Source organism: Pseudorasbora parva, chromosome 6, assembly GCF_024679245.1.
Source record: "Pseudorasbora parva isolate DD20220531a chromosome 6, ASM2467924v1, whole genome shotgun sequence".
Taxonomy (NCBI): Eukaryota; Metazoa; Chordata; class Actinopteri; order Cypriniformes; family Gobionidae; genus Pseudorasbora; species Pseudorasbora parva.
The window spans coordinates 33335321-33352745 of NC_090177.1; the positions used below are offsets into that span (position 1 = coordinate 33335321).

Sequence of the window (17425 nt, forward strand, 5' to 3'; positions counted from 1 at the left end):
TTAGTGCTTGTTTGAAGTTTGGTGCAGGTGAAGATCTGTATCACCGTATCAGTGCCTGATTGAGGGGTTACTGGTTTCTTCTCCGAAAGAAATCACCCCCATTCCATACTGGAAGTCTATTGGGTGATTCAGTGTTCACGAGGGCATTAATGGTGCTGCGCTTAAGCGTGCATATTTGGTTCCTCAAAAGGGTCCGGGCATACTACATATTTCACACCGTTTCGATTACAGGCGAGAGCGGGAGTTTTCAAAGTATACTTTATTGGCCACATTAGTGGAAAGATGCTTTTGGCCCTCCTCTCCACCTCTAGCTGGTGGGAGATGAGCGCACAATGGCGCCATTGTACTGTGGCTGCCGTCGCATCATCCACGAGGATGCTGTACACCGCTGGTGGTTGAGGAGAGATCCCGGAAATAAGCGCAAAGTGTTTTGAGTGTAGGATAGTACGTGGGAAACGTGCTACATAATTCATGTCACTCACATGTGTGTGGTTGTGTGTGTACCTCTTCTGATGTTGATAATTACTTCACACAGACAGTTCATGGACTGCCGAGGAGCTCTCGCATTCCACTCCATCTCGCACACATTAGAGAGTGTGAGCTTTTCAAATATATACTCTTTTGGCCATAAAGGCCCGGGTATAATTCATTTTCCACATCCAGACGTATCTCTGGCACAATCGAATGAACACGGATGGCCGAGTTCAATACACGTGCAGTATAATATTTGTGACTCTTCTGTCACCTCTGTTGTTTTTGCACATGCGCTGTTGTATGCGCATTGTCTGTCTAAGGCTGCATGCTGACGGATGTTTTCGGCTTGAGTACAGATTGTGTGTTTCTAAGTGAACTTTGTGCAAGTCACTCGTAAGCTGTGGTATGCGCACTGTAGACCCTCCCGTTGACAATAATTATGTCACGCGGATGGTACGCAGAACACAGACATCCAAAGTATACCTGGAGCTTGGGTCTGCGTTTTTAGGCTCGTTACAAACCGTAATGGTGCCGTCATGACCTGATGGTTGGTCTGGACTCTGGAGGCTAGTTGTAAACCTCTGTTTGAGCCTTTAGAAATCTTTGAATATAAGGATGCTGCCTTTTCATTGGTACTGGTATCAGTGAAGCACGTTTGGTGATCCTCATGCACTATTGATGGCTCCCAAGCTGTGCTTGGTGGTGTTGCGCCCAAACGTGGCGGATATGCCTAAAAGGCATGTTGGTAGTATACGCTCTCGTTCGAGCGGCCTGCCTTGTAAAATCTCTGACTCAGAGGGAGACAGGAGACTTGCTTTGTGCTTGTGCCATTTGCAAGTTGTACGCAGGTGCATTGGGCAGTTGTAGGCTATGCACTTGCCTGACCAGCCTTTTTGTCATGATTTCCAACTCAGCACATGGGGAGCCGCTATCTAAGCGATGTCTTTCACATGGGATTATACAAGCTATTTCTATAGCATGTATGGAGTTGGTTCTGCCTGGAAGGGTGTGAGCACTCTACGAGGACATGAACATTTTAGGGGCTTGGTTTGAGATTTTGCGCGGATGCCAGCTAGGCATTACTGCGCACGTTTTGTCCGGTTTACCCGGCGTTAACTACAGGCCGTTTTTTCCCTGGGAAATGGGATATGTGGCGGTGCTGGTCCCTTACGTTTAGTTCAGCGACTTCGCGGGGCGTGTATATATGTCCCATAGTCATGTGTTGTACCGAGTGAACCGACTGAATGGGAATGTTGAGTTATGCATATAACTACTGTTCCCAGAAGGAGGGAAACGAGGTACAACACCTCTGGGCCCCGCGCAGTCGGAGGCCCGGTGAAGAGCTGAACTGAACAAAGGGGATGACGCATACGACCGCATTTATATGCTGTGGGCAGGTGACCCCGCCCACGTCGTCATGCGTCATTGGCCTTTCAGGCGTGAATAAAGGTGTCTTCAGCAGATGGCGCTAGAGCGCGATATCCCATAGTCATGTGTTGTACCTCGTTTCCCTCCTTCTGGGAACAGTAGTTATATGCATAACTCAACGTTATTGGCTGATGCCTTGCCAGATAAGCTCCATTCACAGTAGCTACGTTTATATAGTTCAAGAGTGAAAGTGGTCAGAGATAAAGTGGTTTAGATCTCAAAATATCTAAAAATGATGAATGGCTCTATATGAAAAATAAAACTAGTGAGTTAATAGAAAGCTAATTATTAATTACATCATAAAAATATATAAAACTATAAAAATTAAATAAATAAAATAAAAAACAGAGGACCATGCGGATGCATACGTGTTGGGTTGGGGGATTTTCAAAACTAACATTCATCTGTTTGTTATTTTTTTATTATGGAAAAATTGTCACATGAAGCTAGTGATTAAAAAAGGATTGTATTTGAGTAATAAGGATTTGACTGAAAAATCCAGGTACATGAATGCTTGCTTTCTCTATCAGTGGTTTGTATGATGAATTTTAAACACCTTGAATTTGTATGATGCTTTTAAACACCTAGTTCAAGAAAAGTCAAGTCTTCTTGTAAAAGGATTTATGAATTCGGAAATCTCTGCCCTGCATATTTTACTAATAAAGCCGGTGTTTAATGAGGTGCCATAACTTGCCCCACCTATATTTGTGACAAAAACATATGAAACAAAATAATTATAAATATTTTTTACTTAGGCTACTGACGTTTTAATCTCCACTATATATATATATATATATATATATATATATATATATATATATATATATATATATATATATATATATATATATATATGATAAAGAAATCACTGGTCATCATCGTAGTTTGATGACCAGTGTTGTCTCGAGGTTTGAGTACAAATCAATCGCATCATATCGAAGACATCGGCTTATGTCTACTCTCTAATAACAACATATCTATCTTCAGAGAACAAGCGCCAAAATTCTCTGAGCTTAACATAACCAGCACATCGGTTTTAAATGGAAAGCGTGAGGAACGAAATGAAAATGCCAGAAAACCTCCATGAAATGAGGAAACGAAGACACCAGGAAAAATTCCTTTCGCGCATGCGCAGACAGGCTCCACCTCGCGGACACCGGCCTTGCTGCTCGCGCCGGAGAAAACAAACTGCGTGGATGCGCTCGCTCTCAAAGCATGCGACTTCTAGCACTCTCCATGCATTTGGACTGGCTTTCTTTGGTGTCGGAGTACATTTATCAGCAATAAAGGTAAACGGCGCTGTGATTTTATAAATTGCACAATAATTAGCAGCTGTCTTGGTCGTTTATTTGATGTAATTGTACATTTTAGAATTTGAATCTGGGGATGATGCTGTTCTGTTCAAAAGAAACTTGCCTCCATACATGTGTTCTCCTGTTTGATGCTAATGGGACCTATATCATTGATTTTGTCAAATAGTGCATTGATGAAAATTGTCGGCAGTTACAGACATAGTCTTTAAGTAGATCGGGTTGAATGCACATTTGTGGCTTCTTAAATAGCTAAAAGACTTTTGTTCGACTTATACTTACGGTCCCATGCAGCAAGGAGTAGGCCGAGCGGAGGCCGCTGAGCTTCAGCGTTTGAGTGACAGGTGCGCGGCCCAATCAGAACGCTGGAGTCCGCGTCAGTCAGGGCTCTGAACCAATCAAACGGGTTGCTGTTGTTGCGCATCATACTCGGCAACGGAACAATGTAATTTCAAAATAGCCATTTAAAATGCCACGGTATTTACTTAAACTTTATTTTGGGGGCGTGACTCGTGTTTGTGATATGCAGATCATATCGCAGAGCATGTTCTGTTTGTTGCTATCTTAAACTACACACAGCAGTGAGCGTCAAGTTCGCAGGCAACGTTGCACCCACGTTTTCCTCGCATGAGAAGTAGAGGAAGAGTCAAACGCATGAATACTCTATTTGCGTTTCTATTTGCCTCTTTCTACCATATGAACATTTATTTTAAGTCTCTGTCGTTTGATGTAGTGGTTGCGACTTGTTATGACAGGCATGTAAAAATGAGCCGCTTGCCTGACAATGTAAACAACGAGGAGGAAACGTTTTGCGCGTCACGCGGCGCTCAAGCGCATGTCGATATGGCTGATCGTGTAACGGGAGAGTTGGACTTTTTGAATGCTCTGATTTAACCTAATGTGCCGGTTTCCCGCGATTATGACGTATTGAAAATGTATGCACCCTGTAGGAACGTGTCTGTCCACGAGGACGGACACGAGCCCCGCGGTTGCGCGCGCAGCGCTGGCTGGTTGGATAAGCACGCGAGTCAGTTATGAAACTTATCCTACGCCTTTGATGACGCGCTTTCATGTGATGATGATGATGAAGACTTTTTTGATAAACAACGTTGGTTTTCATTATGAATAATGTCAGTCTTTCCTATTTGATTCAATAATAATAATGCATTAGGGTATTTGGTGTCTATGCTGCTCAAAGTTTCCTCTTCTTTTTCCACTCTTCATACTGGCAAAATTATATCATTTAGATTTGAATGTTTTCCATAAACTCTACCAGTCTTAAAAACGTGCTTAAAGGGACACCCAAAAATAGGAAGTATGGCGTAATGTACCCTCCCTCATGTTGCTCTGTAATGCATTTTAATTATTTAAACATACACTATTAAAGGCACAATATGTAAGATTTTTGGATTACAATATCCAGAAACTACCAGACCAGTTATATATTTTGTTGACTTGTGTAATTACATTATCCCAAATGTTTAAAAAAAAAAAAAATCCAGAGGAAAAAAGCTCATTTAACCAGGAGACTGATCGTGTCTTTTCCTCACCTTTCAGTGATGTCATATCTGCGTTACCCTCGATTTCTGATTTTGTCTTGTAGAAACCATGAAAACAACAAAGACGCTTTAATATGACGTGTTTAATTAGACAGGTGAGCAACTGTTGGGATAAATTCATTGAAAGAAAACAAATCATTGTTATTCAGCTCAACAAGTCATGTTTAATCTTGTTTTCTTGATTTATCGTGACTACCGTGTTTCACCGTGTCTAATATTGCTCTAGCTCACTTCAGTGTGAACAAGTGTCTCATAGTAGCTGCTGAGCGAACACACAGACTAGCATTATAACATAACTTTCAACACACTCAGATGTATCTAATTTAATAAAACAGCCGTTACCCAACATACGCATGAGCGGAAGAAGCTGAAACAATGACTGTGGAATAATAAAAGCTCTTCAAAATCCAGGCGTCATCAAGCTACTGCACATCTGATCTGGATTCTTATAGACATTTATTTTGCGTTACAAGATAATCACAGTACAAGAGTGTCCTCATGTTGGTTTCAGACCAATATTATAAAATAAACTATGCAGGGGTGTTTTTTTTTTGTACATTTATAGTGTCTTCATTAAGCAGTAAGTGAGTAATGTGGTGAAACAACAAGTGTGTAATTACTTTCCTGAGCTGTTAGTACAGTATTTTGAAAATCTAATTACAGAGACAATGAAACTGAAACGCATGGTTTTAGACCACACACATTTATTAGTATGGTTTAGGACCTCCGTTTGCAGCCAATACAGCATCAATTCATCTTGGGAATGACAGATGCAAGTCCGCATATCTTGGCACGAGATCTCCAACAACTATATTTGCCATTGTTTCACAACCCACTTATGTCAGCATTCAATATGACTAAAATTGGCCCCTTAGTTTAAAAATATGTCCAATTATCATATTTAAAATAAAATAAAAAAGTATGAATATACTTCTTGTCAATATAATTGATCATATAAAAACGTACACAAAGATGATCTTAATGTCTAGTATACTTCTGTTTTGAATGATGCTGCGTACTTAACTATCTATTTTAATTCCTCCCTCTATTTCTCCTCTTCTGTGGTCAGTTGTCTGTGTTCTGGTTTATGACATGTTGTCATGTAGTCTGTAATCGGTTAGACCCAGTATTAGGAGTTCTGATCTGTGCGTAATGACTGTTTACGATGCTGCTGTTGATGTGAGCTTAAATTTACAAGATTAACTCAGTGGAAGGCGTAACACGATATTGAAGAAAAATGTGATATGAAAGAACTTGTTAAATTATGCGCTCTTCGATATACACTATGATAATGCTTTGTGTAAAATAAAAGTTAATTCTATTTAATAGCTGAAAATTATATAACAACAAACATGTTTCACATTCTATTTTCAGAGAATTAAAGCATCCCTAAAAAACTTCTGAAAGTGAACAATATTATTTAATGTAGCATTATAGCTACTTAAAAAAAATAAGTGTCATTAATGTCAGTGTAAACTAAGGGCTTTAGGATTTCAGGTAGAACCACATTAGGTTTATTTAACATAAAGGGAATAATCAAATGTACAAATAAAACACTTAGTCTTCACTGTATGAATTCAATATACTACACAGATTCTTATTAAATCTACAAAAGTTATTCAGTCTAGAGCAACAATGGGTGATTTTGATTTTTTAACACCAAGAACACAAGTAGGTTTGCTGTCACTTTAACTCTTTCCCTGGTCAAAAACTGAATTTTCCGGGTGTCCGTGTTTTCAGTGTTATACGTTAGGGGGCGCTATTACGCATCTTCTAATTGAGTACAGAATCTCTAGATCAAAACACAGATGAAGAAGACACAGTAAAACAACTGATTGTATGCAAGCAGATGATTCATATGATGTTTAATGATCAACAACATTAAACATCATATGAATCAAAACTATCTTACTGTTATTGAATGAAATGTGGACCCAGGACGAGCGACAGGCCTGTGCAAGCATTAGGGGTGTTGATGGACTCGATCCCCTCCATCTGTTTGATCATCCCTCTGAATCACATCTGAATGCAGTTTTTTCTCAGCTTTTTGTTCAGAATGTTGCTTTTTTATGAAACTTACCCATATTCAAGTGTTGATAAAAAAAGAATGAATGAAGCTAGAATAAAAAGTTTTTTTGTGTGTGTGGTTAAAAGTAGAGGGTCCGCTCTTTCTTTTGATATATTGCATGCTCAGATATTAAATTTTGGGGAAAATGGCTGGAAACTTTTTTTTTTTTTTAAACGCTGGCGAGGAAAGAGTTAAGAACTGCATAAATCTAATGTAATATTACATGCGCTCTTTCTTTCTCAGTTGTTTACTCCACTCAAAGGGTTAGTTCACCCAAAAATGAAAATGTGATGTTTACCTCCTTACCCCCAGGGGCAGGGCATCCAACATGTAGGTGTGTTTGTTTCTTCAGTAGAACACAAATGAAGTTTGTTTTTTATTATTTCCAACTGTTGCAGTCTGTCAGTCATAATGCATGTGAATGGGTAACAACTCTATAAGAGTAAAAAAAAAAACATGCTTAGACAACATGCATACATATATATATATATATATATGTATGTATGTATGTATGTAGCTGCCTCATTCGACCGATCTGCATCTATATATATATACCAGATGAGATTCGTCTGGATATGAGGTAAAAAAAAACAACAACATAAATATTGTTCAGTTTGACTGCAACGGTTGGAGTTAAAAATCTGAAGAAACAAACACACCTACATGTTGGATGCACTGGGGGTAAGCAGATAAACATCACATTTTCATTTTTGGGTGAACTATCCCTTTAACGTTAAATGACTCTACTTGCTAATACAGGTTCACTTTGACACATCGGTATGTGTATTTAACTGTTCAAGCTCAATTTGGCAGCAAAAAACACTCAGTTTCTCAGTTTCTGAGCAGCACCATCATGTTGCGCATCTCTGACAAAGTCTCTCAGAGAGTGTGCATTATATACTAATGAGTTCTCTTTCGCTGCTAAATGCGTTTCATCAGTTTAAAATCCCTTGCTTTTAATCCACAATGCTAGAAAGTGCATGCAAACGAAAAAATGTTGTGACCTAGCCCCAATGCTATATTACATGAGTGTAAGTGTAGTTGTGATGGTCCAAAATTCTATCTACCGGATAATGGTGTATACTGGTATATCATCCACCCCTAATTTGTTGATTCCCTGTAGGCTGTAGTATGACCTTAGTTAGGTTGTGCCGCCCACGAGCGTAATATTTGTTACCTTTGACCTCATTAAGTGCTTCTCTGGTTTCATAGGTTGGTGACTGTGTGTGACCAGCATGACAAAGAGCCCTCCTCACAGGCGTGGGATCACGTTCGAGGTGGGATCGCAGCTGGAGGCGAGGGACAGTCTGAAGAACTGGTCAGTGTCTGCCCTCTGCTTCCGTTCTTCCATCTGCTCATTCACTCGGTCTGATTGAAATTCTGATGCTTCTCTGGTGCTGATACCACTAGAAAAAGTTCTTAATTTGCCAACCAAACAAATCTTAAAATCAGCATTTTAAGTCAAAGTGCACAAGTTTTGTGCTTTACTATTTGAGCTAGGAAGCCAGGGGCTGCTACTAGTGTAAATCACAGACTGAGGACCTCAAACTCTTTCATGCATAAAATCAATATAGGCATATAGTATCTTATTAATATAATAAGACGTATGTTTTTCTTTTCTGTGAATGTACACGTGTACTCCATTGATGTGTTTTTGTTTATTTTCTTATTGTATTTTGTTTATCTTATTTCTATGTGTGTGTAGTTCATTTTTTGTGAATTTCTCTTCTGTAAAGCACTTTGTACACGGATTTTAAAATGTGCTATGTAAGCTTGACTTATTACCCGTAAAAATAAAACTCCCCTCAAACATGTTCTTCAACCTTTAGAAACCCAGATGTAATCAGTCAGTAATGTCAAGCGATCTGTGTGTGTGCTCATAGGTACGCAGCTAGCATTGAGAAGATCGACTATGAAGACGAGAAGGTTCTGATCCACTACAGACAGTGGAGTCATCGTTATGATGAATGGTTTGACTGGAGCAGTCCGTACCTAAGACCTGTGGAACGAATACAGCTTAGGAAACAAGGTCTCAATGAACGGCAGAGCGCTCCAGTGAGTACTTCCTGTCAAACTGTGCTGAATCACTCAGGGTCTGCATGGGCAAAGTTACACTCTGACTCATTATGTTGCACGATTATATATAGATGTTTTTCTTCTCAGGGCTTTCAAGTCAACCAGAAAGTTCTCGCCAGCTGGTCAGACTGTCGATACTACCCTGCAAAGATCCTGTCCCGGGACAAAGATGGTGTGTACTCACAACCTTACAACACACAATGTTAATCCTCAGCACATCATCTGACTGGTCCAGGTTCAGACACTATTTTTGTTAGATTTTTACCAACTGGGAAATGAAACAGTACTGTACCAGATAATTTGGCTCATATTAAATACAAAAAAAAGATAAATGTATTTGTTCATTTAATTATTAAAAAGTCGAATAAAAAAATCTATACTTCCATTATTATTATTTTTTTAAATAAATTAAACTTACTGAAAAGCATGCATTACATTAGGGCTGGGTTGAAAATCACTTAATTAATTGTCATTGTAATGATTTTGTAACATATTTTGATTCCTAAATCCCAATAATCGATCTTTTGTTCTGTGCTGTTTTCACTTGATGCTTGAGTAAACATGACAATTCAGCTTTGCCACCACAGGAATAAATTATATATTAAAATATATTAAAAAAGAAAACGGTTATTTTAAAATGAAATATTTCAAAATATTACTATTTTTACTAATTTTAAAATAATCTTACCCCAAGCTTTTGAACAGTTCTTTATACGTATATTTAATTTAACATATTAATTGTTAAATTAATTACTTTAAATTAATTAATTGCTCCTCATTTCCCCTATTTTACTTTTACCTTACCTTTGCCGTCATCTAACACTCACTTTAATTTAAAATGAATATCCATTTTTCATGATGTTCATTATAATGTTGCGATGCATAAATTCACTTGTAGCATTTAAAATTATTGATTTACATTTTTTTAGTAATGTATTATTTATTATTATTATTATTATTATTAATTTCATTTTAATATCAGCCATACATCAGATAATGGCCTTAACATGACTCATTATCAGCTTATCAGTATCACCAAGAATTTTAATATCGGTGCACCTTTTGTAGATCTTTATTCATTATGATATAGTTACATTATAAATGTGTAGGGCATTACATTGATATTACTATATTTTGAATGTCTTAGGACGTTACATTAGGATAGTGTTAGATTATGAAAGTGTTGGCCATTTCATTATAATAGTGTTACTTTATGAACTTGTTGGGTATTACATGCTAAAATTGTATTATGAATGTGTTGGGCATTACATTATGATAGTGTAAACTGGTTCAAAAAAAAAAAAAATGACAAAGAAGTCAGGGTGGCGTTAAATTTTCAGAATCTTATTTTCTCAAAATCAAAATATCCACAAGGGCCACCCCTAGAAAGGAAGACCGCTACAACCATCTTCGCTTCTGGCCTATGGATCACATTGAACTTAAAAGGCTGTAAAAGGCGGGTGATCCGCACGTTGGTGGATACGGTGGAGCCATTGCAGGGATGCTCCCGCCCCAGGATGTAATAACAGGGTGAGGATGGCCCAATGGATGGCTATACACTCCTTCACAATGGTGCTGTATCTAGTCTCTGTATTTGAGAGCGTCAGACCACCTGGGACAGGACTGCACCCAGCTCCGTTGGATGTGTCTGTCTGCCACTCAAAGAAGAGATCATAATTGGGAGATTGCAAGAGCGACCCGTCACATAGAGCAGCCTTCACTTGGGTTAGAGCCTGTTTCTCCGTCAACTGTGAGATCAGTCAGACTGCAATTGCAGCGGAGTAGTCAATTTGGGGATGCACCTGACCAGGTCTTAAGTGGAAGCCGAGATACCGTATCTCCACACGCCTAATTGCGCACTTCCTCGGGATTGCCGTGAGCCCCGCATGCCACAGCAATCGCAGAACAGAGTGCAGATGTTTCAGATGGCGCTGCCAATCATTGCGGCATATGCAGAATGTGGCCGGAGGATAAGCGTCAAACTTTGACACAGCATACACCGAAAAGGACTGAGCATTTAGAAACTATTGGACTCGTCCAGTCTCCGTGAGACTCTTCTATTACGCCTAACTGTTTGCTTTTAACTCATCCTGTACCACCTTTTTCTTGTGTTCAGGTAAACAATAGGGTCGGCTGCGTGCCACCACCCCTGGGATCGTTTCGATATGGTGCTGTATATGGTCCGTGCGACCAGGCAGGGGCGAGAACACGTCTACAAATTCTGCCTGCAACTTGGCAACATCGGTGAGCTGCACTGGCAATAGGTGATCTCCCTGAGGACCAGCGCCAGCAGATTGACTGGGACAGCCGCTTCTGGTCCGAGATCTTCCTCTGTTGAAACAGCCGTCGATAGCTCGTCCGGTGTCACCTCATTCCAGTGTTTTAGGAAATTGAGGTGATAAAGTTGACATACGCCGCCCTCGTCTGTTCGCTGTACCTCATAATCGAGATCCCGACTCGCCATGTAACCACAAAGGGTCCTTGCTACTTGGCAAGTAATTTAGAACGGAATGTTAGAAGTAATACAAGTACTTTATCTCCCGGCGTAAATTCACTCCTGTTGGACAACTGACTTGGTCCCGTGTCTGGAGCGAATTCTCCATGGAGAGCTACCTCAACATGTGGGGGTCCAGGACATTTTGAATTTCAATATGGCTGTTTGAAGGCCCCTCCTCCCAAGCCTCAGTAAAGGCTTTAAGCACCCCATAGGGCTGTGATTTCTAGAGAAGCTCAAATGTGGGAAAAATCCTGTTAAGGCTTGTGGACACTCCTGCTCCGCAACCAACAGTGGCTCAAGCTATTTATCCCAATTTTTGGTGTCTTCTCTTACAAATTTACAAACCATGGATTTCAATGTGCAATAAAACTGGTTTTACCAGTCTGTCCATTTGTGTGTGATAGACACTGATGCAAATCGATATAATGCCCAAAGTCTGTACAGTTCACTTAATATGTGTGACATAAACGCCGTACCTTGATCAGTAAGAATCTCTTTGGGTATTCCCACCCGGGAGATAAAATGAAGCGGTGCATACACCACACTTTTCGCAAAGAATGGTGAACGGCACCGTTTCGTCTTGCATAGCCCACCAGAACTAATGCAAAACAGTGGTCGTGTGCTAAACATTCTAATGACCCGATATGGCCCAAGGTCCATAGCAATTATCTCGAAGAGGACCTCTATGACTGTTATGGGCGCAATGGCACAAGTAATGGCCGGTTTGTTAACCAGCTGACATCCACTACACTACAAAGCCACACACCACCAGGGGACACTCTCGTGAATGCCGGCTAAAGAAATCGTGCTAGTTTCTTCCCTTCCCCTAAGTGTCCTGCCATTGGACTGTAATGAGGTTTTTGGTACTAAAAAGTTTGTTGTATCTTCTTTGATCTGTATGTCTTCCAATTAAGGTGGCATTAGCTCCACCCTCTTTCTCGTTTCCTTTGAGTCAGTCTGTGAAGGTCCCTGAACAATTTCCACAGACTTATGCTGAGTTCACACTGCATGAATTTATGCCTGATTTTTACTCGACAAATGCCGAAATCATAGGCAAATCAGTGCTCATTCACGCGAGTGACGATCACGTAGTGTGAATAATCAAAGATGTGGTTTGAGAGAATCACCAATGAGTCGCAGATGCCGTGAGATATTTGGCATGCTAAATATCTGGACCTGTCTGTGAGTTCTGATTGAAAATGACATCGTCGATCACCTACAGCCAATGAGAGAGCGAGATGCAGGACAGCGGGAGGTTCAGGGAGGAGTTGTAGAGCAGAATATCAGTATTTTATATAGATACATGTACAATTATATCAAACAGAAACAAAGCACAAGCATTTGGTTAACAGCCACAACAGCAGCACATTGCAAAATATTAATTCACCTCTAACTTTGCAGAACACACTCCTTGCTCCCTGTTTATCCCCAACCATTTCCTCCACCATATATATATATATTTCTCATTTTCGCTGCAAATCAGCGCACAGACCATTTAAAATCATCATATCATTTTTAATAACAATTCCAGTCTGGCACGAGAACTCCAGTCTGACACACATGATCTCGCGTTTGGTTGTGAAAGATAGTGTGGATGAGACGGATTGTCTGTGATTCTTCCTCTTGAAAACTCATGCAGTGTGAAACTCCCTGTCGCTGATCCATCGTGCAGTGTGAAAAGAACTGTGATCTGATTACTTTGAAAATCGTGCAGTGTGAACTCGGCATTAGCAATGGCTTCTCCCTGAGGCCAAAGGTGGGGATTAACCGCTACATTTATTTAATGCTTTTCTCCCCCTAAATTGAATGCTAACAGGCACCAGAGGGTAATCCACCACATCCTTGTGCACACACTGCACCTTAACCTTGCGGCTTATATCCAATACCTCTTGCTGCATCAGGCTTTGATGAATGGAGGTTTGGTTACAACCTGAATCCACCAAAGCCTAATACGTACCCTAATACGTATTTGATACTGTGCGGCTTGATCGGGGGCATCCTACAGGGAATCAAGGACCCAGATCAAAGTTCATAACCTTCATGATTGAACACCTGTCCTGAAAATGATCCAGGTACCCGCATGTCCAGCAAACCAACCCAGGCTTTCCCATTCCCCCTTTGGCAGAAAGATGGCCTAGAGACTAACGGAGAAAGGGGAGAGGTGGATATGATGTGGAGGCTCCGGTGCTTAATGACACGGCCCCAAGTGTCCCAGGTCTGGAACCCTGGGAAATCTCAGAAGGCAGGCTGAAGGACGAGGGGGTGCGTTGCTTTGCAACCTGGGAATTTCGATAGGATGAGACGGAGAGGGAAGAGGAGGAAAAGAGGGAGAAGGGCGTGAGAGAGATATTAGGGAGGGGCTTGCCACCAGGTGATCCTCTGCCAGCTGAATGGCTTTGTTCATCAATGTCAAACAGCGGCACTGGACACAATTGGCGGCCCCATGTGGGAGCCATGTGTTGATGTTGCAAGGACTGCAAGCCACTTATATACAGTCTCTGCCAGTTACTAAAATTAGAGACAGATGTTAGTCATTATGCACTTGACCTGCTTCTCACCGCTCGTCTCCGCAAACGCTCTCCCGTTGCAGTCTTGTCTTCACCACGCCCCTATCGCCAGAGATGGTGTTCAATTATAAAAGTGTTGGGCATTACATTATGATAGTGTTGAATTATAAAAGTTTTTGGTATTACGTTATGATTGTGAAAGTGTTCAACATTACAATATGATAGTGTTCGGTTATAAAAGTGTTGGCCGTCACATTATTATAGTATTACGTTATAAAAGTGTTGGGCATTACATTTGTTACATTATGAAAGTGTTGGTCTTTACACATGGCTGTTCTTCTATGATGTCTCAGGTTTCTACACGGTGAAGTTTTTTGATGGAGTCATAAAGACAGTTAAGGGGATTAAGGTGAAGCCGTTCCGCAAGGAGGTGAGAATTGACTTCATCAGCTTTAAATATTATTAAACCATGCCATTCATGAAATAAACCACTTTAATCAGTTGTTCTTTATCTACAGAGCTCTGGTGGCAAGACCAATCAGCAAGCTCGAAAGCGGAGGGATCAGAATGGGAAAGAATGGAAGACTAAGGAGAACAGCAACAGCAGAAGTAATGGCTCGAGACACAGCACTTCAGACCAGGACGGAGAGAGCGGGTCAGACGAGGATGAAGACGACACCACAGCGATGGATGAGGCCAGAGATCTCCAGAATGGCAGAGAGAGTGAAAGCACAGATAGTAAGATAGTTGACGAATCAGAGCTGAAATCTGCAGAGCACAATGAAAAACAGCCCAGCGAAGAAGACAAGACAGAGACGCTTGAGAATGGAGAAGGAGCGAACCAACCAGAGGAGAAAGAGACGAATGGAGGACAGGACGAGACCAAAGAGCTTCAAAATGGCATTGACAAGAACGAAGAGGACAAGAAAGAGAAGGAAGAAGTATCAGATGGAAGTCCCAGTCTGCCCAGAAGGACACGGAGCAGGATGGCAGATGGTGAGTTTGGTTTGGAGGAACATGCTGGTGTTACATTTGAATATTTGATTTGTTTATGATTCAATTCCAAGAGCTAGATTCAGCCTCACGCACATGCCAACAGGCAACATTTGCTATGTAGCAAATGGAGAGAGACAGTTGAAGACAAATCACTCACATAAAAATGAATGGGAGAAATTGTAATACTCAATATGGCATGTCTAAGTCTGGACAGGAAGTATTGCGTTTCATTTAAAAGACCCAGTTGCCTTTTTGATAGACATAGTCATTTAGGCCGGCGACACACTGGCTACGTGGCTTGAGTGTGGAGGTTGTATTGCGTGTTAGCCGCGTGGCGTTTTCTGTGTCTTTGTACACCAGAAGTGTGTCTGACGTGGTGCTGCTCCTGCTAATGATGTACAGGGAAGGCCTATACTTCAATGTTAAACATAAATATATAGCCTACTGATACAAGACATCATCGGCAGTGTTGATGGCAAAATGTGCTACAGAATATACCATTCTGTATTGACAGGTGTAATGTTTAAAAAACAATATATTTTTATTATTATTATTACAATTAGGCTTATATCTGCATTTATGTTAACTTTCAAACATCAACATGTAATTTATTATTATGTATTCATGTCAAAATGGCATCTACACATCTTTTCCTATTCTATTTTGCCTGGAAACGCTTCCAACCCGCTTTGTGTCGCATGGAAAAATAGGTGTTAATTCTATTTCTAGCTTGCACGCATTTTCGGTGTTACCGCTGAGTGAAGTCATTTAGGGAGTATTACTGATGGTGATACATTTTTAACCATGTCAAGCGCAAGTAAGTAATTGTTGGGTGATTCACTAATGTATTTAGCTCAGGCTTGAGATTTACATTTCTTGGCTTGTGTCAATCACAGCAAAAGATGTGGAAAAGCCCAACGGTCCAGAACTGAGGAAGAGACGTGCATCAACAGGACAGATGCCACCTTCCAAAAGAAGCAGAGCCAATTCAAGCACAGGTTAGTTCTCTCTCCATCTCTTATCATAAGGACCTTCAAGTTCCCATGACTATTGGTGAAAGCACCCCAGGAACTGGGAACAAATTTAGTTATAAGAATGTATTTTGAGGGGAAATTGGCTCCTACTTCAGAGTAGGGTTTAACCCAGCATAATAGGAACTACCAGTGACATAAGTATATGTTGATTGGCCGAATGCATACCATATAAAACACTGGCACTTGCCACACAGCATAGAAAACAGCAATGATATATAGATATATATATATGTGTATATATATATGTGTATATATATTTGTATATATATATATGTGTATATATATATGTATATATATATATGTGTATATATATATGTATATATATATATGTATATATATATATATATATATATATATATATATATATATATATATATATATGTATATATATATGTATATATATATATATGTATATATATGTATATATATATATATATATATATTTATATTTATATATGTATGTATATATATATATATATATATATATATATATATATATATATATATATATATATATATATATATATATAATCTCTCACACACACAGTGCCTTGCGAAAGTATTCAGCCCCTTTGAACTGTGCGACCTTTTGCTACATTTCAACATAAAGATCTAAAACTGTAATTTTTTGTGAAGAATCAACAACAAGCGGGACACAATCATGAAGTGGAATGAAATTTATTGGATATTTCAAACTTTTTTAACAAATCAAAAACTGAAAAATTGGGCGTGCAAAATGATTCGGCCTCTTTACTTTCAGTGCAGCAAACTCTCTCCAGAATCAGTCGTATACTGCACAAATCTGGCCTTTATGGAAGAGCGGCAAGAAGAAGCCATTTCTTAAAGATAGCCATAAAAAGTGTCGTTTAAAGTTTGCCACAAGCCACCTGGGAGACACACCAAACATGTGGAAGAAGGTGCTCTGGTCAGATGAAACCAAAATTGAACTTTTTGGCAACAATGCAAAACGTTATGTTTGGCGTAAAAGCAACACAGCTCATCACCCTGAACACACCATCCCCACTGTCAAACATGGTGGTGGCAGCATCATGGTCTGGGCCTGCTTTTCTTCAGCAGGGACAGGGAAGATGGTTAACATTGATGAGAAGATGGATGGAGCCAAATACAGGACCGTTCTGGAAGAAAACCTGATGGAGTCTGCAAAAGACCTGAGACTGGGACAGAGATTTGTCTTCCAACAAGACAATGATCCAAAACATAAAGCAAAATCTACAATGGAATGGTTCAAAAATCAACATATCCAGGTGTAAGAACGGCCAAGTCAAAGTCCAGACCTGAATCCAATCGAGAATCTGTGGAAAGAACTGAAAACTGCTGTTCACAAACGCTCTCCATCCAACCTCACTGAGCTTGAGCTGTTCTGCAAGGAGGAATGGGCAAAAATGTCAGTCTCTCGATGTGCAAAACTGATAGAGACATACCCCAAGCGACTTACAGCTGTAATCGCAGCAAAAG

General features: G+C 40.0%; 1 protein-coding gene across 5 annotated transcripts in view; it reads left to right on the top strand.

Moving 5' to 3' along the window:
- The first annotated feature begins 3037 nt into the window (after positions 1 to 3037).
- phf20b (PHD finger protein 20, b) overlaps positions 3038 to 17425 on the top strand; it is a 33095-nt gene continuing 18707 nt past the window's right edge. For 3 of the 5 annotated variants that reach the window (XM_067446709.1, XM_067446711.1, XM_067446713.1), the window contains exons 1-6: positions 3038 to 3191; positions 8052 to 8157; positions 8723 to 9087; positions 14273 to 14349; positions 14438 to 14915; positions 15812 to 15913. In XM_067446709.1, the coding sequence (XP_067302810.1) occupies positions 8075 to 8157; positions 8723 to 9087; positions 14273 to 14349; positions 14438 to 14915; positions 15812 to 15913 (1105 nt within the window). In that variant the 5' untranslated portion in view covers positions 3038 to 3191; positions 8052 to 8074. The remainder of the gene's footprint in view (positions 3192 to 8051; positions 8158 to 8722; positions 9088 to 14272; positions 14350 to 14437; positions 14916 to 15811; positions 15914 to 17425) is intronic. The other 2 variants (XM_067446710.1, XM_067446712.1) reach the window with 1 other exon arrangement.